The sequence below is a fragment of the Gorilla gorilla genome, chromosome 6, assembly GCF_029281585.2.
Source record: "Gorilla gorilla gorilla isolate KB3781 chromosome 6, NHGRI_mGorGor1-v2.1_pri, whole genome shotgun sequence".
NCBI classification, from domain to species: domain Eukaryota; kingdom Metazoa; phylum Chordata; class Mammalia; order Primates; family Hominidae; genus Gorilla; species Gorilla gorilla.
Window position 1 is genome coordinate 64,158,303 of NC_073230.2, and position 22,589 is coordinate 64,180,891.

Consider the following 22,589-nt stretch of genomic DNA (forward strand, 5'->3'; position numbering starts at 1 on the left):
AAAAACACATAGTGCAAATTGCAAAGATAAATGTGGGCTCTCTTATAGGAGTGCCACACATTTTACATTTTTCTTTGCTTCTGCTTCTTGGAGTGCATGCTGTTGTCATGGAAAGCAGGCATTCTGTGGTAGCCCAGGTTCTGGAACGGTGCCTAGAATAGCTGCTCACTGTGTTTGCCAGGTGAGCTGATGGATATATGAAAACAGTATACTGCGTGACAACACCTTTGTTATTCCATAGGACATGGACATCTTCCAGCAACAGATCTCGAGAAGACAGCTGGCTAAAATCCTTATTTGTCCGGAAAGTTGATCCAAGAAAAGATGCCCACTCCAATCTCCTAGCCAAAAAGGAAACAAGCAATCTATACAAATTACAGTGTGAGTGACAGGTTTGCTATCTTCATAGTTGACTTTTTTTCCCCTTTGTTCCTAAGTTTATCGTTGAATTTTCTTTTGTTTCAGTTCACAATGTTAAACCGGAATGCCTAGAAGCATACAACAAAATTTGGTGTGTATACCAAACTATCCTTTACTTGGGGAAAAATAATGACTTTATTTGTTAGTTAATTCCACTAACACTTGATAGCATAGAGAGAGATCTTTCATCCCTCTCTTTTGAAGCTGAACATTCAGAGGCTCTTAAACTGAGCTTTGTGTGGGATTGCCGAAGGCGTTTTGATTTTAAGCACTCACACAGCTAAATCATCATATAGGCTATCAGACTTTAGAATGTTACCAGACTCTTGTGTTTGGAGGAATTTTGCCAGGCTGTCTAGTCCATCTACTTATCCAGTGCTGGAATCCTTTCCACAGACCTTCCTGACTGCCTGTCCTGAAGTAACTTCCATCTCTGGACAGCTCTGAGTGTTAGGAATAAGAATTCACATCTCTGAGTCCTTCATTGATTCCCCTAAGTAAAACTGCCCTGTGAGAGTCCTGTATGTATTCGAACATAGCTGCCATTTCTTCCCAACTCCTCTGTTCTCCAGGATCCAAGTCCCTTCCGCTGATTCTCATTTGAGATCTAAACCTGCTTACAGAATTTGTAAACTTTAAGATGAAAGGGGAGAACTAAGCTTACTGGCTTTTAAGTTAACAGAAATAGTATTTTAATGACCCATGGTGAGCAAATGTGAAGAAAAAGGTTTTTAGTTTTGTTTTGTTTTGTTTTTACCTTTAATATCTACTACGTTCTTAAGAAAGCAAACAATTTTGTCCCTATAATCAGCATACTTTTTAGAAGAAAAACCTTTTGTTTTTTATTGTTTTGTTTTTGAAGATAGCTTATGAAATGTAACAATAGCATTGAATTTCTTGCTCATTCCAGCACATTTCTCTTTATTAAAAAATGCCCTTAAAGCAGATGTTTATTTCTAAGTCTTTTCTCATAAAAATGGAATTTTTCCCTATGCCGACGTTGTCCTGGATTACCTTTTTTGTCCTGTCTTATCACTTCGTCTCCTGTCTCGGGTTTCTGGCTGGCTGTTCCTATTTCTATTTGATGTTGTGCTCTCACTTCACATCCAGCATGTAGAATCACCTTGCTCTTCCAACTTCCCTGTCTGTGCCACTCACCTTGTTTTACTCAGCCCGTTCCTTAGTTCTCTGTGGTGAATCTGTCACCTAAGCCGTGCATTCTTCATCGGACATGTATTTTGGTTCTCTTGTTTCCTTCTCCATCTCCCTCTCCAAGCCTCTCGAGCCCCATTCCCAAGTAGCTTTTTTTCTGACTACCTTTCTGGGCTCCAAGCTATACCTGTGTCTCCTCCCTGCCCTGCAATACATTACCCCAAAGTTTGTCAGATTGATCTGCTTGAGTTCTGTTTTCTTTTTTCATCACGTTTTTTCTTTTCTCTGAAACTTTCAGCAGCTCCCTGTTTCCAGAACATAAAGACTTAACTCCTGCCTGGTTTTTAGGGGTCCCAATAATGGGATTCTGCCCAACCCATCCAGTTCTGGGTACAAGTACTGCCTGCCTTACAATCTCCATTCAGGTAAGGCCAGGGCTCCTAAGAGCAGGTTTGGGGTCCCCAGCAAAGAGGAGTGGCTACAAATCCATGCGTGACTTTGTGTTGGTGAAAAACCTAGGCCCTGTTGCCAGGCCCCTTTCTGGACCCCACCTGAGTCATGTGTACTGGGCTTCCTCCTGGGCACTGCCTCCAATGCAGGGTTGTCTATTCCTGCTCATGTCATGCGACGAAAAGGAAATGTTGGACATACATTTCCCTAGCAGAATCCCTCTTTCCCTGTCCTCGATTTTCATTAATCCCATGTTATTTCTGAACATTCATGAGTCACGCATCAGATACATTTAATATCAGATCCTAATTTAAAAAGTAAATGCTACTCTTCCAAAAGTACACATGATGTGGTCACTATACTGGGTCATAAAGATGTATGGGTTTTCAGTTAGTTAGACATAGACCGTTTTGGAACTTTTCTCTGTTAACCATTTATATATCCCTGGTCGTATGAAGCTCCAGTGGTGCAGTCGGTTAGCACATGGTACTTACATACCCTTGGTCATGTAGCCCCAGCATCTGGTGGTGATCACTAGCTAAATATCAGAGTCAGCAAATAGTGTGAACAGGTTCCATTTCTTGCCCTTGATCCCCTTTTGCATCCATTGTTGAATCTGTATGATACTTTTTCATCATAATTTTTCTATTCAAAAAGTGTGCAGGTTTTAGCTTTTCTCTTGGTGTAAAACAGTTATACTCTTCCCTTTGCCTTTCCCTGTACATTAGAATCTATACCATAGGAAAGCTTCCATGGAACCAAGCTCCACTCTGACACCCCTGTTAAATTCATACACTGCCGTCACCAGTCATGGCTTTGCCCCTGTCCCTGCACAATGCGCGGGAATGAATTGGTTGGTGTGTTCGGTGTGAGACTACGTGACACCCCTCCCATCCCCTTGGCCCATTGAATTGAGTAGAACATAATTTATGCTTCGCATTGTATCTTTAATTTTTATTCTTCTGCCATGTTGATGCCCTTGGGGACTATTGGAGGTTGGAGTCGCTTCCAGACTATGTTGTGTTCCAGCTGTCTTCTTGCTCCTTCCTGAAGGCCAGCTTGTTCTCTGCTCCTGTTACCTCTGCCTGCTGGTACTGCTTGTGTTGTCTGCCTCTGTCCTGAACATTACTTTCCTCCCTTTCCATCTTCCTTATTTCTTCCGTGTTCTTTTCTACTATTCCCCGTCTCTCATTCTTCCTGTCTTTGGAACCAACAGAATGTTTTTTGGTGATGTCGTTTTTTTTCCCCTCAAATGGAAAATAGTAGACCCATAGCTCCCAAAATCCTGGGACCTTTGGTTTTTCTGTATCATCTTTATACTGATTCAACAACTCTTCTAGATAGTTGGGGTATCAGAAACTTAAGCTTCTGATCAGCAGGGTGTTGGAATACAACATAATTCAGCTAAAAGGTTAATTCCACATGCCGTTTTATCATGATGTTCTAAGGTCAGTTGTTAGAACACAGAGTAGGTGGTCTTTTTCCTGTTACTGATCAGGTGCTGTCCACCTGGTCAAATTTTGCTGGTTGTTTAATTAGTGTTGCTGTTTCTTCTCTTTAAGTCAAGAGGTGTTGCCAAAGATTCACGAAGATAAACACTACCCTTGTACTTTGGTGGGGACTTGGAACACGTGGTATGGCGAGCAGGACCAAGCTGGTAGGAAGCGAAGTCTTTGGAATAAACACTTCTTCCTTAAGCCTTATGTAACACTTAAGTAATTTTCTAATTTAATGCTTGTTCTTATCATCAAAGCTTTCCAAGTCTCAGTCTAATTTTGTGATTAAAGTAGTTTCTTCAACAATTCATTGCGAAAATGGTTTTAAAATTGTTTTTAATGTTTGAATCTATTATTGAACCATTATGATGTAACTCATAGGCCAAAACATGGGGCATTACAGTTTTTTTGTTTTTTGAGACAGAGTCTTGCTCTGTTGCCCAGGCTGGAGTGCAGTGATGAGTATCTAGGCTCACTGCAACCTCTGCCTTCCGGGTTTAAGCGATTCTTCTGCTTTAGCCTCCCAAGTAGCTGGAAATACAGGTGCCCACCACCACACCCAGGTAATTTTTGTATTTTTAGTAGAGACGGGGTTTCACCATGTTGGCCAGGCTGGTCTGGAACTCCTGACCTCAAGTGATCCGCCTGTCTCAGCCTCCCAAAGTGCTGGGATTACAGGCATGAGCCACCACACACCCAGCCTACAGTTTTGTGCTGTGTTAACGTTATACCTATCTAGAACATTTTCAAGTAGTAGTATCATGAAATTCTAAATGTATACTATCTTTTAAAATGCATTTCAGTCCACCTCTGGAGGTATGAAGGAGGCTATCCAGCCCTCACAGAAGTCATGAATAAACTCAGAGAAAATAAGGTAATGATATTGAAAAATGTTTACTTAGACTATGATATATAGATGTTAGTACAGAATTAAATGACTTTTCTGTCTTCAGTTTTTGTTAATAAACTTCATTTTTTGTAACAGAAATTTTATTGTTTGGACTCCTGAAGTTGTATTTAAACATAAACAGTTGTAATACTATTCAAACAACAATTCTGACTGGGCGCGGTGGCTCACGCCTATAATCCCAGCACTTTGGGAGGCCAAGGCAGGCGGATCACGAGGTCAGGAGATCAAGACCATCCTGGCTTACACAGTGAAACCCCGTCTCTACTAAAAAAAAAACAAAAAATTAGCCGGGCTTGGTGGCGGGCACCTGTAGTCCCAGCTACTTGGGAGGCTGAAGCAGGAGAATGGCGTGAACCCGGGAGGTGGAGCTTGCAGTGAGCTGAGATTGCGCCACTGTACTCCAGCCTGGGCGACAGAGCAAGACTCTGTCTCAAAAAAAAAAAAAAAAAAATCTTATTGTTCTTATTATAAAAGTCAATTATGCTTTGAAACTGATAAGGTGGTACATTGAAACCAGTGACTGGGCTGGGTGCGGTAACTCATGCTTGTAATCCCAGCACTTTGGGAGGCCAAGGCAGGCATATCAGTTGAGGCCAGGAGTTTGAGACCAGCCTGGCCAACATGGCAAAACCTCATCTCTACTAAAAATACAAAAATTAGCCGAGCATGGTGGTGCACAACTGTAATCCCAGCCACTCGGGAGGCTGAGGCACGAGAATTGCTTGAACCCAGAAGGCAGGGGTTGCAGTGTGCCGAGATTACACCACTGCACTACAGCCTGGGCAGCAGAGTGAGACTCTGCCTCAAAAAAACAACACAAAAAAAACCCCAAAAGACTGGTGACTGGTGTATCAATCAGCATGGCAGGCACAATTAGCTCTGGATGACCTAAAACTGTCTAATGCAGGAACTGTTTGTCACACACATAGAGTTTATCTTGGCCTGACTTTGCTTTCCACCCTCCCTTCACTAGCAGGTGCTTGTCAATAGGGAGAAATTTAAAAGCCACACATCCTTAAGAAAGAAATTCTTTTGTATAGATTCCCAGACAAATATAAATAGGTTTTGAATTATCTGCTCTTTTGTAGTCTGCATGCTACTTCTATTGATGTGCCATCAAACACTGTTAGAAGAATCTAAAAATATAGCAAATTAGATTTGTTTGCATTGCCACCTAAATAATTAGGATGACCAAGTAATTTGTCATCTAAACCTAGACACTTTTGAGAATGAAAAGGAATGCTGTTAATGATTACGCAAGCTCAACAGATGTAAACTGGGACTGTCTCAGGCCAACTGGGACCTGTTGATTACCCTATTATAGTATTCTGTAGGAACATCAGTGTTACTGAAATGGGCTTATATGTAAGTATCAGAAGATTTCATGAGCACATTTTTTTCACTCAAAGGAATTTTTGGAATTTCGTAAGGCAAGAAGTGACATGCTTCTCTCCAGGAAGAATCAGCTCCTGTTGGAGTTCAGTTTCTGGAATGAGCCTGTGCCAAGATCAGGACCTAATATATATGAACTCAGGTCTTACCAACTCCGAGTAAGTACAGAAATATGTTATTCCTTTTACTCCTCTGTGAAGAAGCACAAGCATTTTGTAAGGCTGACAACAGAACTTGTGTGTACATTCTGTGATGTGTGTCTGGCATTATATATATATATATATATATATATATATATATATTTTTTTTTTTTTTTTTAAGACTGGGTCTCACACTGTCACCAAGGCTAAGCTCTTTTGCTTTTTAGGGCCTTACACATAATGCTTATTATTTGATATTTTTCTAAATAACATATTTGTTTTTAAGAAGAAAGACCTAAAGTGCAGGATAAGGTACAATATGTAACATCTGTTGTGGTTAAATGAGAGCAGCTAATAAACACTGTGACTGTTGAACAAATTATACAACATGATAAGAGTAAAAGGCAATAATATCTTATAACACTTTCTAGAAATTTTCCTACTGAGGTCTAGAAAGAAAGCCCCACATAGCAGCATTATTAAAGTGGCTAATGCCTGTAATCCCAGCACTTCGGGAGGCCAAGGTTGGAGGATCGCTTGAGCCAGGAAGTTTGAGACCAGCCTGAACAACATAGTGAGACCCTGTCTCTATTAAATTAAAAAGTAAAGTTTTGGCTGGGTGTGGTGGCTCATGCCTGTAATCCCAGCTTTTTGGGAAGTCAAGGCAGGTGGGTGACCTGAGGTCAGGAGTTTGAGAGCAGCTTGGCCAACATGGTGAAACCCCATCTCTTACTAAAAATATAAAAAATTAGCCAGGCATGGTGGCGGGCGCCTGTAATCCCAGCTACTCAGGAGGCTGAGGCAGGAGAATTGCTTGAACCCAGGAGGCGGAGGTTGCAGGAGCTGAGATTGAGCCACTGCACTCCAGCCTGGGCGACGGAGCAAGATTCTGTCTCAAAAAAAAAAAAAAAAAAGGTTTTTTGAAGTTAGTTTTGTCACTTAATGTTTTTTCTACTGCTGTTTGCTATTTCTGTATTTTTTTTTTCACAGAAGAACTAACAAACCAAATCTAAATCTGTTTTCAGCCAGGAACCATGATTGAATGGGGCAATTACTGGTGAGTATATTACTGAATGGTGATTTTTTAAGTCTTGTGAATAGATTAGTTTAGGCCATAGTGTTAATTCTAGGGGAAAAAATCTGAGGATAGTACCGTGACTTAACACTACACTAATGTTTCGTTTGATGTTTTTATTATGAGATTTTTCAAACATACAAAACTAGAGAGAATAATGGGGCTCCCTTCCACATCCATCTCTTAGCTTCAATAATTAACACATGGCCAATCTTGTTTAGGCCTAACTCCTTCAACCCAGATTGTTTGGAATTAAGTCCCAGACAGCATTCTATTTCATTCATAAATATTTCAGTACTATATATATTTCTAAAAGATAAGCACCTTTTTTTAAAAGCAAAACCAATATTGCATAAGGTTAGTTTACATACTTCTTGGATATCATCTTTTCTGAAACGTTACTTTTGTCATGTATACACACCATGTCAATAATAGTTTCTTCTTTTTTTCCTTGCTAGTTTGAGTAGAAAAATAACAATTTTTCCACAAGTTGATATGTAGATTCAGCAGAATCCCTATCAAACTCCCAGCAGGCTTTAGAAGTGCAAAAGACTAGCCAGGTGCACTGTGGCTCATGCCTGTAATCCCAGCACTTTGGGAAGCCAAGGCAGGAGAATCACTCAAGTCCAGGAGTTCAAGACCAGCCTGGGCAACATAGTAAGACCCCCAACCTCTACCAAAATAAATAAATAAATAAAACTAGCCAGGTGTGATGCCACATGCCTGAGGTCCCAGGTATTTGGGAGGCTGAGTAAGAGAATTACTTAAGCCCAGAAGATGGAGTTTGCAGTGAGCCAAGATTGCACCACTGCACTCCAGCCTGGGCAACAGAGTGAGACCCTGTCTCAAAAAAAAAAAAAAAAAAAGTCCGGGCATGTTGGCTCACACCTGTAATCTCAGCACGTTGGGAGGCTGAGGTGGGCAGATCACCTGAAGTTAGGAGTTCAAGACCAGCCTCGCTAACATGGCAAAACCCCATCTCTACTGAAAATATAAAGATTAGCCGAGCGTGGCGGTGCACTCCTGTAATCCCAGCTACTTGGGAGGCTGAGGCAGGAGAATTGCTTGAACCCAGGAGGCAGAGGTTGCAGTGAGCTGAGATCGCACCACTGTGCTCTAGGCTAGGTGACAGAGTGAGACTCCTTTTCAAAAAAATAAAATAAAAATAAAAATAAAGACTGGGCGTGATGGCTCATGCCTGTAATTCCAGCACTTTGGGGAGGCTGAAGGAGGAGGATTGCTTCAGCCCAGACGTTTGAGACTTTGAGACCAGCCTGGGCAACATGACAAAACCCCGACTCTACAAAAAAATACAAAAATTAACCGGGCATGGTGGCACACACTTGTAGTCCCAGCACCTTGGGAGGCTGAGGTGGGAGGATCACCTGAGCCTTAAAGGTGGAGGCTGCAGTGAGCCATGATTGTGCTACTATTCAGCCTGGGAGAGAATAGGACCCTGTCTCAAAAAAATAAAAAATTAGGGCGGGGATGGTGGCTCACACCTGTAATCCCAGCACTTTGGGAGGCCAAGGTGGGAAGATCACTTGAGGTCAGGAGTTTGAGACCAGCCTGACCAACTTGGTGAAACCCTGTCTCTACTAAAAATACAAAAATTAGCCACGTATGGTGGTGTGCACCTGTAGTTCCAGCTACTCAGGAGGCTGAGGCAGGAGAATCACTTGAACCTGGGAGACAGAGGTTGTAGTGAGCCAAGATCACCCCATTGCACTATAGCCTGGGTGACAGCAGACTGTTTCAAAACAAAACAAAAAAATGCCTTACTTTCAGTGATACTAAAAAAAAAAAAAATTAATTAAAAAGACAAGTCATATACTGGAATAAAATATTTGCAAATCATATGTCTGATAAGCAAATTGAATTCAGAATAGATAAATAATTCTTACAACTCAATAATAAGAATACAGATAACTCAATTAAAAAATGGGTAAAGAACTTGAAAAGACAGCAGCTGGGTGTGGTGGCTCACACCTGTAATCTTAGCACTTTGGGAGGCCAAGGCAGGAGGATCGCTTGATGCTAGGAGTTGGTGACCAGCCTGGGCAACATGGTGAAACCCTGTCTCTACAAAAAAAAAAAAAAAAAAACAAAAAAAAACAACTTGCCAGGCGTGGTGGTGGCACATGCCTGTAGTCTCAGCTATTCAGGAGGCTGAGGTGGGAGGATTGCTGGAGCCTGGGGAGGTGGAGACTGCAGTGAGCCATGATCATGCCACTGCACTCCCAGTGAGACCCTGTCTCACAAAAATAAATACATAAATAAATTGAAAATGGAATTAGTGTGATTCAGCAGTCCCACTTCTGGGTATATATCCAACAGAATTCAAAGCAGATCTCAAAAAGATTCGCATACCCATGTTTATCATAGCTTTATTTGCAGTAGCCAAGAGGTAGAAACAACCCACATATCCATGAATAGATAAATGGATAAAGAAATTGTGGGCTGGGTGCGGTGGCTCACACCTGTAATCCCAGCACTTTGGGAGGCCGAGGCAGGCTGGTCACCCGAGCTCAGGAGTTTGAGACCAGCCTGGCCAACATGGCAAAACCCCGTCTCTAGTAAAAATACAAAAATTAGCTGGGCGTGGTAGCGTGCACCTGTAGCCCCAGCTACTCTGCAGGCTGAGGCAGGAGAATCACTTGAACCCGGGAGGTGGAGGTTGCAGTGAGCTGAGATCGCGCCACTGCACTCCAGCCTGGCAACAGAGCGAGACTTCATCCCCCACCTCCAAAAAAGAAGGAAGTCTTGTCTTATACTGCAATATGGTGAACCTTGAGGAGGATGTAATGCTAAGTGAAATAAGAGGACAAATAGTGTATCATTCTCCTTATGTGAAGTATCCAGTGTTGCCAAAATCATAGAAACAGAAAGTGGAAAGGTGGTTGCCGGGAGCTGGGCAGAGAGGGAATATGGAATTGGTGTTTATTGAGTATAGAGTTTCAGTTTTACAAAATGAAAATGTTTTGGAGATCTGTGGCATAACAGTGTAAATATACTGGACACTGCATAAAAATGGGTAAGATGGTAAATTCAATGTTAACGTGTTTTTTTACCACAATAAAAAATACGTTTAAAAAATGTTTAGGCCAGGTGCAGTGGCTCACAGCTACTTTGGGAGGCTAAAGTGGGCAGATCACCTGAGATCAGGAGTTTGAGACCAGCCTGGGCAACATGGTGAAACCCCATCTCTACAAAAAATACAAAAATTAACCAGGTGTGGTGGCACATGCCTGTAATCTCAGCTGCTTGGGAGGCTGAGGCACGAGAATCACTTGAACCTGGAAGGCAGAGGTTGCAGTGAGCTGAGATTGTGCCACTGCACTTCAGCCTGGGCTACAGACCCTGTATCAAAAAAAAAAATTTTTTTTTTAAATAAATTTTAAAACTTTTTAACGGGCAAAGGATTTGAATAGGATTTCACCAAAGAAAATACATGAATGCCCATAAGCTTATGGAAAGGGACTCAACCTTCTTAGTCATTATGGAAATGCAAAGTGAAACTATAATGGGATACCAGTTCCTGTGCACTGGGACAGCTGTAACTTAAAAGAGATAGATAATAACGTGTTAGTGAGGTGAGGAGAAAGTGGACCCTTCCGATATTGCTGATGGGAATGTAAAATGGTGCAGCCACTTTGGAAATAGTCTAGTAGTCCCTCAGAATGGTAAACATGAAATTACATGTGGGCTGGACGCAGTGGATCACGCCTGTAATCCCGGCACTTAACGAGGCTGAGGGCGCGGATCACCTGAGGTCAAGAATTCGAGACCGACCTGGCCAACGTGACAAGACCCCATCTGTGCTAAAAATAAATACCAAAAACGTAGCCGGGCATGTTGGTGTGCACCTGTAATCCCAGCTACTCAGGAGGCTGAGGCAGGAGAATCGCTTGAACCCAGGAGGTGGAGGTTGCGGTGAGCCAAGATCACGCCTTTGCACTCCAGCCCAGGCGACAGAGCAAGACTCCATCTCAGAAAAAAAGAAAAGAAAAATTACATATGACCCAGCAATTTCATTCCTGGGTGTCTACCCAAAAGATACCATCCATATAAACACTTATACATATGTGTATAAGTGTTTCTTATACAAGAATCTTTCCTCCTTGGATCATTAAAGGCTAAATAATGCAAGTTAGAAAGCAAACATCCATGTAAACACTTAAGTGACCATAGCAGCATGTTTTATAATAGCCAACAAGTAGAAACAACCTAAATGCCCATCAGCAGAGGGTGGGATTAGCCAGAGGGCCAGTTTACTAGCCCTGCTTTAAATGATAAAGCTGTCCATGTCCTCCGAGGAGCTACCTTAAATTCAAAACACAAGAAACACAAGAAGCATGCTGATTACAATTGTAACAAAATACCAGCTTTCACCATTATGATTTAATACTGTTTTTAGAAATCCTGACTATTATAATATGAGAAAAGACAGAGACATACAAAGCCTCAATAGGCTGGGTGCTGTGGCTCACACCTCTAATTCCAACACTTCGGGCGGCTGAGGTGGGAGGATCCCCTGAGCCCAGGAGTTCAAGACCAGCCTTGGCAACATGGTGAAACCTCATCTCTACAAAAAATACTAAATTAGCCAGGTGCGGTGGTGCACTTGCCTGTAGTACCAGCTACTCTGGAGGCTGAGCAGGAAGATCACTTGAGCCCTCGCTGTTGAGGCTGCAGCAAGCCATGATCATGCCATTCCATTCCAGCCTGGGCAACAGAGCAAGACCCTGTCTCAAGCCTCAATAATTAAGAGGGATGCAAGAATAAATTATTGACCATTGGTTAGCTGAAGTCAGTGCCTGGGACAGGAAATGGAAAGAAAAACACTAGTGACATTTAGGGTTCTGTGATGGTGAGATTGTTGGTGTTTTCTTTTTACCAGTCTCCATACTTACTTCATTATGGGATTTCTTTGGAAGCTAAAAATACTGCCTGGGCATGGTGGCTCACGCCTGTAATCCCAGCACTTTGGGAGGCTGAGGCAGACAGATCACTTGAGGTCAGGAGTTTGACACCAGCCTGGCCAACATGGTGAAACCCTGTCTACTAAAAATACAAAAAAAAAAAAAAAAAAAAAATTAGCTGGGTGTGGTGGCGAGCACCTGTAGTCCCAGCTACTCAGGAGGTGGAGGCTGCAGTGAGCCAAAATGGCACTACTGCACTCTAGCCTGGGCAACAGAGTGAGACTCCATCTCAGAATATATATATAATTTTGAAACATTGGGATAGTTTCCTAAAATAATCTGAAGCATACATCTATATCTAATTCAACAAAAGATTTATAGCATTTTTTTTCTTTGAAACTTATTTCTGTACCTTAATTTTTGTTTCTTTTCTCTTTTTTTTTTGAGATGGAGTCTTGCTCTGTCGCCCAGGCTGGAGTGCGGTGGTGTGAACTCGGCTCACTGCAAGCTCCGCCTCCCAGGTTCACGCCATTCTCCTGCCTCAGCCTCCCGAGTAGCTGGGACTACAGGCACCAGCCATCACACCCGGCTAATTTTTTTTGTGTTTTTTAGTAGAGACGGGGTTTCACTGTGTTAGCCAGGATGGCCTCGATCTCCTGACCTCATGATCTGCCTGCCTCGGCCTCCCAAAGTGTTGGGATTACAGGCATGAGCCATCGCGCCTAGCCTGTTTTTCATTTTTAGGGGGAGATGTGTGTGTTTATTTCTTTGAAGTAATTATGTTAACTCTTACTTTTCTTTGGCAACTTGCTATTTCTGTTTCCTAAGCTGGCATTTCATAACTATTTACCCACAAAGGGGGAGGCCACGTGGTGCTGAGAAAAAGCTCTGGGTTTGAGTTATTTGACAGCTCTCACCTTGAAAAGAGAACTTGTACCTTTTTGCCTTTTTTTTTTACTTCAACTTATATCTTTTCTTTTTTTTTTTTTGAGACGGAGTCTTGCTCTGTTGCCCAGGCTGGAGTGCAGTGGCGCAGTCTCGGCTCACTCCAATCTCTGCCTCCTGGGTTCAAGCGATTAGCCTGCCTCAGCCTCCCAAGTAGTTGGGATTACAGGCGTGCACCGCCACACCTGGCTAATATGTTTTGTATTTTTAGTAGAGACACAGTTTTGCCATGTTGGCCAGGCTGATCTCAAACTTCTGACTTCAAGTGATCTGCCTGCCTCAGCATCCCAAAGTGCTGGGATTACAGGTGTGAGCCACCGTGCTCGGCCCCAGTTTTTCTCTTTTTTCGGTTATGAAATTTCCTGCTGTGCATGAAATAATTTCTAAGATCCCTTCTGTCTCCAACAAATAGTTCTGTGATCTTTATTTCTAATGAACCTTTCCTCCTTAGATCATCAAAGGCTAAGTAATGCAAGTTAGAATTTCTTTTCATTTGAAAACTAAGAAATACATATTTGGTTGTATGCTACTGTTATATACAGTTTTTGTTCTTTTGTTTTTGGACTATTGTTGTTAATCATGTAGCTATTCACGGAATAGGATTACTCACTAGTTCAATTTTTGCACATTACTGATCAAGACTCGCTCGCCGTGGAATCCACAGGGACATACTGGGGTTATTCAGTTATTTAAAAAATTATTTGGCCGGGCGCGGTGGCTCACACCTGTAATCCCAGCACATTGGAAGGCCAAGATGGGCAGATCACCTGAGGTCAGAAGTTCGAGACCAGCCTGACCAACATGGAGAAACCCTGTCTGTACTAAAAATACAAAAATTAGCCAACTGTGGTGGTGCATGCCTGTAATCCCAGCTACTCGGAAGGCTGAGGCAAGAGAATTACTTGAACCCATGAGGCAGAGGTTGCGGCAAGCCAAGATCGCACCATTGTACTCCACCGTGGGCAACAAGAGTGAAACTCTGTCTCAAAAAAAAAAAAAAATTATTTATAAAGCCAGTTTAGCATTCAGTTTATATTTTGGCACATAGGTAACTAAGATGGTGACCACCTCGTCTGTACAGGCTTCTGATTGTTACCAGGCTAAGGCAAGTATGTTTTCGTTGCCTACCATAACTAAATTACAAAAATTCAGAATGAAATGAATAATCTGGAATATTTATCACTATCAATGAAAGCCAGGTTTTTTTCTTCTGAATAGAGTTAGAATGCACATTGAAGTGATTTGCTTAATTTCAATAATCAGATTTATAATTTCTGTGAAGATATTGATCACTTAATTCTCAATGTAAAGATTAAAGATGTCATCTTATTTGTGGATAATCCATGGGGGCAATAGCAAGAAGTCCCTTTTTCACCATAAAGGAACCCAAGCGCTTGGGTAAGGTTCCCATCATGGCACTGAGCTCGTGGTGGATTAGAGCAGAGGTGTAGAGTGATTTTAAGGAGACTGGATTGCTTGAGCCCAGGAGTTCGAGACCAGCCCAAGCAACATAGCAGGGCCCCATCTCAACAACAACAAAAACATAATAAAAAAATAAAAAATTGGCTGTGCTTAGTGGTGCAAGCCTGTAGTTCCAGCTACTCAGGAGGCCGGGGCAGGAGGCTCCCTTGAGCCCAAGAGTTCCAGACAGCAGTCAGCTAAGATCATGCCACTGTACTCCAGCCTGGGTGACAGAGTGAGTCTCTGTCTTAAAAAAGGAGACTGGCTTAGTCACTCACAGGAAATCACTCTTACTTCGATTTTTTTCCCCCTTTTGAGATGTTATCATTCAGTATATATGAGGTTTGCTTCCAGGAAGAGAATGCTCAGCCAAGCCAACTCAAGCATCTTATGCCTTGAGAGTGACATCTTTCACTGTCATTGTTAGTAGGTTGCTATCCTTGTTTATATGCTGCCAGCTCTTTTGAATGAATTAGAGTGAATCTGTCTTCCCAAGTCTTGTCACCTGTGGGACCCTGATATGACTGAGACTTCAGGCCAGAGCCTGGGCAGTGTGGTATGGATTTACTGGGTAACGCATGGTGTGTCATCTCCTGATAGACCTTAACCATGAGTCTTCTGGTGACCTCCCTATGTCATTTGAAGCCCCTTCCTTTTCACCTTTGATTCTAGAAGACTGCTTTTGAAAAAATGGGCACATTTTAAAACATTTTTAGGAATTCAGATGCATCACTAAATATTTTTTTTTTAAGTAGTGCAAGTATGAAAGGAAAGGGCTCTGAGCCAGGTGCAGTGGCTCACACCTGTAATCCCAGCACTTAGGGAGGCTGGGGTGGACAGATCACTTGAGGTCAGGAGTTCAAGACCAGCCTGGCCAATGTGGTGAAATCTCATCTCTACTAAAAATACAAAAATTAGCCAGGCGTGGTGGTGCACACCTGTAATCCCAGCTACACAGGAAGCTGAGGCAGGAGAATAGCTTAAACCTGGGAGGCAGAGGTTGCAGTGAGCCGAGATCCTGCCACTGCACTCCTGGGTGGCAGAGTAAGACTCCGTCTGAAAAAAAAAGGGCTGTAGGCTGGCCTGGTGGCTCATGCCTATAATCCCAGCAGTTTGGGAGGCCTAAGCGGGGCAGATCGAGACCAGCCTGGCCAACATGGCGAAACCTCATGCCTACCAAAAATACAAAAAATTAGCCAGACGTGGTGGTGGGCGTCTGTAATCCCAGCTACTCGGGAGGTTGAGGCAGGAAAATCGCTTGAACCCAGAAGGTGGAGGTTGCAGTGAGCCAAGATCGTACCATTGCATTCCAGCCTGGGCAACAGCGAGACTCCATCTGGAAAAAAAAAAAAAAAAGCCGAGCATGATGTCATGTGCCCATAACCCCAACTACTCAGGAGGCTGAGACAGGAGAATAACTTGAACCCAGGAGACGGAGATTGCAGTAAGCTGAGATCGCACCGCTGCACTCCAGCTTGGGAGACAGAGGAAGACTGTTTCAAAAAAAATTAAAGAGCTGATACCTTTTGCAGTGGGAAATTCTTAAAAGAAAGTTTTAAGCCAAGTACCTATTTTTAACTGATCATAGTGTGATGTCTACAGAGGCACAATGTGTATTAGTACTTTCTTACATATTTGGTACATAATGAATGCCTTTGGTACTCATTTTCTGAATGGTTTGCTCTAGTAGGAAAGAAAAAAAAAAAAAATAAGCAAGAGGCAGCTTTGCCTGCACTACCGAGGCTGTACCACCAGAAAGCTTCATTCCCATGGTTCCTCCGTATGGCATCCAAGAAGTTGCAGAGTCCCTTGTGTAGTTCAGAGAGCAGGGGTGTTTCTCAGGATTTCAGAGTCATCAGCTGCTTTGAAGGTGTGCTTCCTTCACCTGTGTTTTAATGCCCTGCCCCAGGGGTGGTCCCTGTCTCCCTTGGGTACAGTGCCCTGTGGCACCTTGGGTGCTCTAGTTCCAGGTTTGCCTCGCTTCCCCTCTGAGGGTGTTCTGGAGAAGCAGTGCTTTTTAAATTGACGGGTCCCATCCTCTGCCAGTTCTAGACTTTATTTCAAGAATCACCAGTGCAACTATATATACATCCTCAGGTTGCTGTTTTTATTTTTAATAATTATTAAATACTGTACATTTTCTCACAAAAATTCGTATAGCTACAGAAAAGTATGCTTACATTTCGTATACATTAAAATGACTTTTAGACCAGGTGTGGTGGCTCACGCCTATAATCCCAGCACTTTGGGAGGCTGAGGCGGGCGGATTACTTGAGGTCAGGAGTTTGAGACAAGCCTGGCCAACATAGGGAAATCTTGTCTCTACTAAAAATAGAAAAATTAGCCGAGCATGGTGGCGGGTGCCTGTAATCCCAGCTACTCAGGAGGTTGAGGCAGGAGGATGGCTTGAACCCAGGAGGTGGAGGTTGCAGTGAGCTGAGATTGTGTCACTGCACTCCAGCCTGGGTGACAGAATGAGACTCCGTCTCAAATAATAATAAAGTAAATAAAATAACTTTTGATTTGCCTTAGATAACTTGATACCAGTTTGATAAACCATTAGTCTTCATTTTAAACAGCCTGCCCTGAGTATGGTGAAGGTTTAGTCTACCGATTCTCGTTAGCGTATCTAATTCAGTGTCTTAAACAAACATCATCTCATTCTTACAGGGCTCGTGCAATCCGCTTCAGACAGGATGGTAACGAAGCCGTCGGAGGATTCTTCTCTCAGATTGGGCAGCTGTACATGGTGCACCATCTTTGGGGTATCTGTTTTTCCCTTTTCGAGTTACTGGGATTTAAGAGTTCATTACTAAGTTGTACTGGGAAGTAGAGCACATCTTGAGTCAGTAACCTTAACCACTACAGCAAATCCAGACGTCACAGAGGGACAGTCCATACGGGGCTGTCTGGAACTAGCGAGGTCAACAGTGAAAGTCCATAGATTGATGGCATTAGTGAGCTGAAAGTGAGTGGGGATGATGGGGAAAGGAATAAGGGGTAAAGCAAGCAGCCATGGAAGAAGGAGGCCAGGGAAGTCAGAGTGCCTTCCACAGAGTGGTCCCAGCCTTTCTTTGTAGACTGACTGCTTACTTCCTCGACAGAGGCAGGCCTGCATTTTACCCAGAGCGGCAGCTTCCTGCACATACTCACTGCCTGCCTTTGTAGACGTGGTTCCACTGTCTCAGGACATTGACCCCCTCACCGTTTCCATCCCCACACACTTTTGTTTGGCACCATCTTTGGTATTTTTCCAGGCCTGCCCCAGATGTCACCCTTCCCCACTAGTGAACATCGTCACTCCTCCTGAGCCCCCAGAGCCTTGTGTGGTGCTGGTTATCACCGTTGCAGCTGTATATGGTGTGCAACCCTCCCAGGCATGTGAATAAGCACAGGTGCTAGAAGGGCCGGATTGGATGGAGGAAGGTTCCATCCCTTTGGCTGTTGGGCAGAGGTCAAGCCAGGTGCATGCTCCATTCACATCAGCACCTGTAGCTGCCCGGAGAGGGCCTCCCAGATGCAGGATCCTGGAATTGCAAACAGGCAGGCACCAGAGTGTGAATGGCGGAGCTCTCATAGAGGCTGTGGGGAACACAGGACAGACCTCTTGTCTCTACCCTGTGGGGAGGACTCAAGGCTTCACAGAGCAACAGCAAGTTGAAGAGGATTGCTTGAGGCCAGGAGTTTGAGGCTGCAGTGAGCTATGACTGTGCCACTGCACTCCAGTCTGGGCAAATAGAGCAAGACCCTGTCTCAAAAAAAAAAATGTAATTAAGAAGATATTGGCTGGGCACAGTGGTTCACGCCTATAATCCCAGCACTTTGGGAGGCCGAGGCAGGTGGATCATCTGAGGTCAGGAGTTAAGAGACCAGCCTGACCAACATGGTGAAACCTCATCTGTACTAAAAATACAGAAAATTAGGCATGGTGGCGCATGCCTGTAATCCCAGGTACACAAGATGCTGAGGCAGAAGAAATGATTGAACTCCAGAGGCGGAGGTTGCAGTGAGCCGAGATCGCGCCACTGCATTCCAACTTGGGCAACAGAGCAAGACTCCATCTCAAAAAAAAAAAAAAAAAAAAGAAAAGAAACCAAGGCATCTGGATGAGATACCTGTGAATTGTACCATGACACAGGTGATCCCCCTCCACCTGAAGCGCCTTTCTTCCTATTCCTACGTCAGTGATGTCCTTTTCTACTTCAACACCCACCTGGTCAGCTTGCACCTTTCCCACAGCTCTCCCATTGCTTGCCCTGCTCCCCTATACACCGTGTCCTCGTATGGGCCACGGCACTCTCCACAACTGACCTCACCTGCCTCATATCCTGGGGCTTCACCGCAAGGAACATACTCCCTGCCCAGATCAGTGTAGTGCGAGATAAATGGTGAATAAAATTGATCTGACATTGCTCATCTGTGGTCTCACAGTTTCTGGTCATGAATTTAACATGTTATTGGAGAATTTCACTTGGTTTATAAAGGTATATCTTAGATTCACTAGATTGTAAAGCTTAAGAGGGAATTGTGGCTGGATGTGGTGGCTCACGCCTCGATTCCCAGCAGTTTTGGAGGCTGAGTCGGGAGGATCACTTGAGTCCAGGTGTTTGAGACCAGCTCGGGCAACATAGTGAGACCCCATCTCAAACAAACAAACAAATAAATAATTTTTTTAACTTAAGAATGGGCCAGGCGTGGTGGCTCACCCCTGTAATTCTAGCACTTTGGGAGACTGAGACGTTTTGATGATTTGAGCCCAGGAGTTTGACATCTGACTGGGCACAAAAAAACACAAAAATTAGCCAATGTGGTAGCACATTCCTGTAGTCCCAGCTATTCAGCAGGCTGAGGTGGGAGGATCACTTGAGCCTAGGAGGTCAAGGCCACGGTGAAACATCATCGTGCCACTGCGCTCCAGCCTGGTTGACAGAGTGACCTTGTCTCAGAAAAAAAAAAAAAAAAAAGACTGAAAGTTTGCTTTTCCCACATGGCCTAATATAATTTTGCTCAGAATTTCCCCAGCCCAGTATATTACACACCTGAAGTAGTCCCTGAGAAAACTAGATGCCCAGGTGAAGCAAGACTTTAACGGATGTATGGATGGAATGCAGTGTATGTGTTTTAAGTCTTACTTCTCTGTGTGGTTATTTTTAAGCTTACAGGGATCTTCAGACCAGGGAAGACATACGGAATGCAGCATGGCACAAACATGGCTGGGAGGAATTGGTATATTACACAGGTAATCTCTTAACAGCCATGAAATATGCTTTTTGTCTTACTGTTTCAATCATGTTCTTTCACCCTGACACTAATAGGTGGCTTTTGTAATAGTATGTTGCTAGGATAGTGAGTTATCAGGTTGTGGGGGGAAGGGAGATAGTCAATTTTTCTCTAATACTTAACATGACTTTTTTTCAATAAAGTAGAATATCCATGCTTTCAAATAGGTATATCATCTGTTGCAGTTTTCAGACCCTTGGATGTTGTAAATTTTACATCATCACCTTTTTTTGTAGATTTCTATATTCTCTGAAAACTTATTACACAAATAAAATTTTTTTCTAAGCTTTCCTTTTCCATCAGAATTGTTAGTATCCCAAATCAGAACTTAATACATCAATTAAAGAGTGATTTTGAAATTAGATAAATTAAACTTCCTGTATGTACAGTATGTATCTGGGTACATAATACATGCATGTGCACATACATAAGTATATTATGAAACCCTGTTTGCTTGATTTTTAAAAGAAAACAGTTGGCTGAATGTAACCCAGTGGCATTGGTAGAGGTAATCAGTACCAGCCATGTTGCATGGCAAGTATATTTCAGGCCGGGCGCAGTGGCTCACGCCTGTAATCCCAGTACTTTGGGAGGCTGAGGTGGGCAGATCACCTGAGGTCGGGAGTTCGAGACCAGCCTGACGAACATGATGAAACCTGTCTCCATTTGAGAGGCTGAGGCAGGAGAATCGCTTGAATCTGGGAGGTGGAGATTGTGCCACTGCACTCCAGCCTGGGTGACAGAGCAAGAATCCGTCTCAAAAAAAAAAAAAAAAAGTGTATCTCAGCCCCTATACTACCAAGAAAATAAAAGAGTAATTTGTCCTAGAAAGTAGGTGTTACCTTGTCTTTCAGTTCAAGAGATTATATAACATATAATTACATGTTATAATTATATAATTGTATTTGATTTTGCTGCTTACGCGAACGTTTGAGAAATCACCATTTCTCCTCACAGTATGGACTTTCCCCACCTCCCACAAATAAAACAAATATCCAGGTAGGATCTGTTGTTTTTTTTGAGACGGCGTCTTGTTCTGTCGCCAGGCTGGAGTGCAGTGACGCGATCTCGGCTCACTGCAACCTCCGCCTCCCGGGTTCAAGCGATTCTCCTGCCTCAGCCTCCTGAGTAGCTGGGATTACAGGCAGGCGCCACCACACCCAGCTAAGTTTTGTATTTTTACTAGAGACAGGGTTTCACCCTGTTGGCCAGGATGGTCTCGATTTCCTGACCTCGTGATCCACCTGCCTCAGCCTCCCAAAGTGCTGGGATTACAGGTGATCTGTTACAAAGTGCTGGGATTACAGGTGATCTGCGCCCAGCTGATCTGTTGTAATTTTAATAGCATCTTGTAGGATGGCAGCTGATACAGGGTCCGCTTGTATATTTCTGCCCTTGAGGTTAGTCCTGTATATTATGATATTCTCTTGTTTTCAAGCAGCACATCGGTGAACATTCTCGGCAATCTGTCTGTTAGTGTCATTTACCATAATGTGTTTAGAAAGTAACAAGTGCAGTAACCCTGATCCTGTTTTCAGTTCCACTTATTCAGGAAATGGAATCCAGAATCATGATCCCACTGAAGACCTCGCCCCTCCAGTAAAGCTGTAGAGTTTCTATGTGCCTACATACATTTCTGTGACAAGTATTTGTCATAAATTAATTTTAATTGTGTATCAAGTGAAAAACACTGAGGTTTTAAGCTGCTGTATATAGCTTGTGAGAAACCTCTTTTCTTTAAAATTTACATAATCACAAGAAAGGAAAGAATTACAGTTGGACTGATTGTGACAGTGCCCTGTTGTCCTCTTTGAAACACCCCCGTGTTGTCCAGTATACCTTATAACACTTAGCCACTTCTCCCCACCCTCCAGAAGGGGTCCACATTGAATTCTGAATCATCTTGAAAATAAGATTCCAACCACACAAAAAAATTAGCCATTTCTTTACTAAAAAAAACCAAAAAACAAATCTGTTTTATAATCACAGATTTTTAGACAAATTTCTTGTATCAGGAAGAAATACAAATTTTGTCATGTTTCTCAAGCAGTTTTTCTGAGTAGTTTCTGAGGAGGAACAAATTACAAGTGTACCCAATAACTGAAAATGTTTTAACTCACTCTCATTTGTAAGCAGTCCACATAGTAGACAATGGGTTTTCCAAGCTGGGCAAGGTACATTTAATCAGTAAATCAGTTTCACATCATGTATTGTGATGTTTCAATGTGAGACACAAAAACAATGGCTTGAAACTTGTGTATCATATGTGATTTTGAAATGAACACCTTGAATAGCACTAATTTTTATTTGTGGTATTTTTCTATAACAAAACAAGTAGCTCTAGGAAAAGAGGTTTTATTTTGTAAACGATCATTTGTGACCTCAGACACTCTCTGGCTAATATTTTAATAAGCTCACAGCAGATAATTCTGAGATCATGGATGAGGGGTGGTGCATGTTGAGATTTAAATTGGCATAAAGCTGCATACTTTTTGTCTAGCTGTTTGATTTCATTTTTTAATATAGTATGCCAATTTTGTGACTGTTACCATGTGAAAGTCCTGTTGAAATGAACAGTTGTCTGCCCCACAATCAAGAATGTATGTGTAAAGTGTGAATAAATCTCATATCAAATGTCAAACTTTTACATGTGAATGATTTTCTCAAAGAACATAGAAAAGTCAATAAAATCCTCTTAATTTTCACATATCACGTTTGGATTTTCTTTTTTAATTTGTTCTGAGATTGACAAACGTGCTGTGAATGACCCTGTCACTCTTGCAAAATAGCTTGTCACAAAGGATTGAAGGAAGTGAGGAAGTCAGCTGGCTTCTGCGGAAAATCCCTCCATAGGAACAAATTACGAGGCCCTGGGCAAGGTCATGCCTGGTATGTGCTGAGGGCAGCAGAAGCCAGTGGCAGAAGCAGACATGAGGGAGAGTGTGG

At 42.8% G+C, this 22,589-nt stretch overlaps 1 protein-coding gene across 2 annotated transcripts in view; it reads left to right on the forward strand.

Moving 5' to 3' along the window:
• NIPSNAP2 (nipsnap homolog 2) overlaps nt 1–22,350 on the forward strand; it is a 35,736-nt gene extending 13,386 nt beyond the window's left edge. Inside the window, exons 2-10 of one of the 2 annotated variants that reach the window (XM_031007100.3) lie at nt 242–381; nt 466–511; nt 3,585–3,679; nt 4,322–4,392; nt 5,838–5,978; nt 6,986–7,017; nt 17,034–17,128; nt 19,519–19,602; nt 21,182–22,350. In XM_031007100.3, the coding sequence (XP_030862960.2) occupies nt 242–381; nt 466–511; nt 3,585–3,679; nt 4,322–4,392; nt 5,838–5,978; nt 6,986–7,017; nt 17,034–17,128; nt 19,519–19,602; nt 21,182–21,246 (769 nt within the window). In that variant the 3' untranslated portion in view covers nt 21,247–22,350. The remainder of the gene's footprint in view (nt 1–241; nt 382–465; nt 512–3,584; nt 3,680–4,321; nt 4,393–5,837; nt 5,979–6,985; nt 7,018–17,033; nt 17,129–19,518; nt 19,603–21,181) is intronic. The other variant, XM_055347116.2, reaches the window with a different exon arrangement.
• The last annotated feature ends 239 nt before the right edge of the window (nt 22,351–22,589 follow it).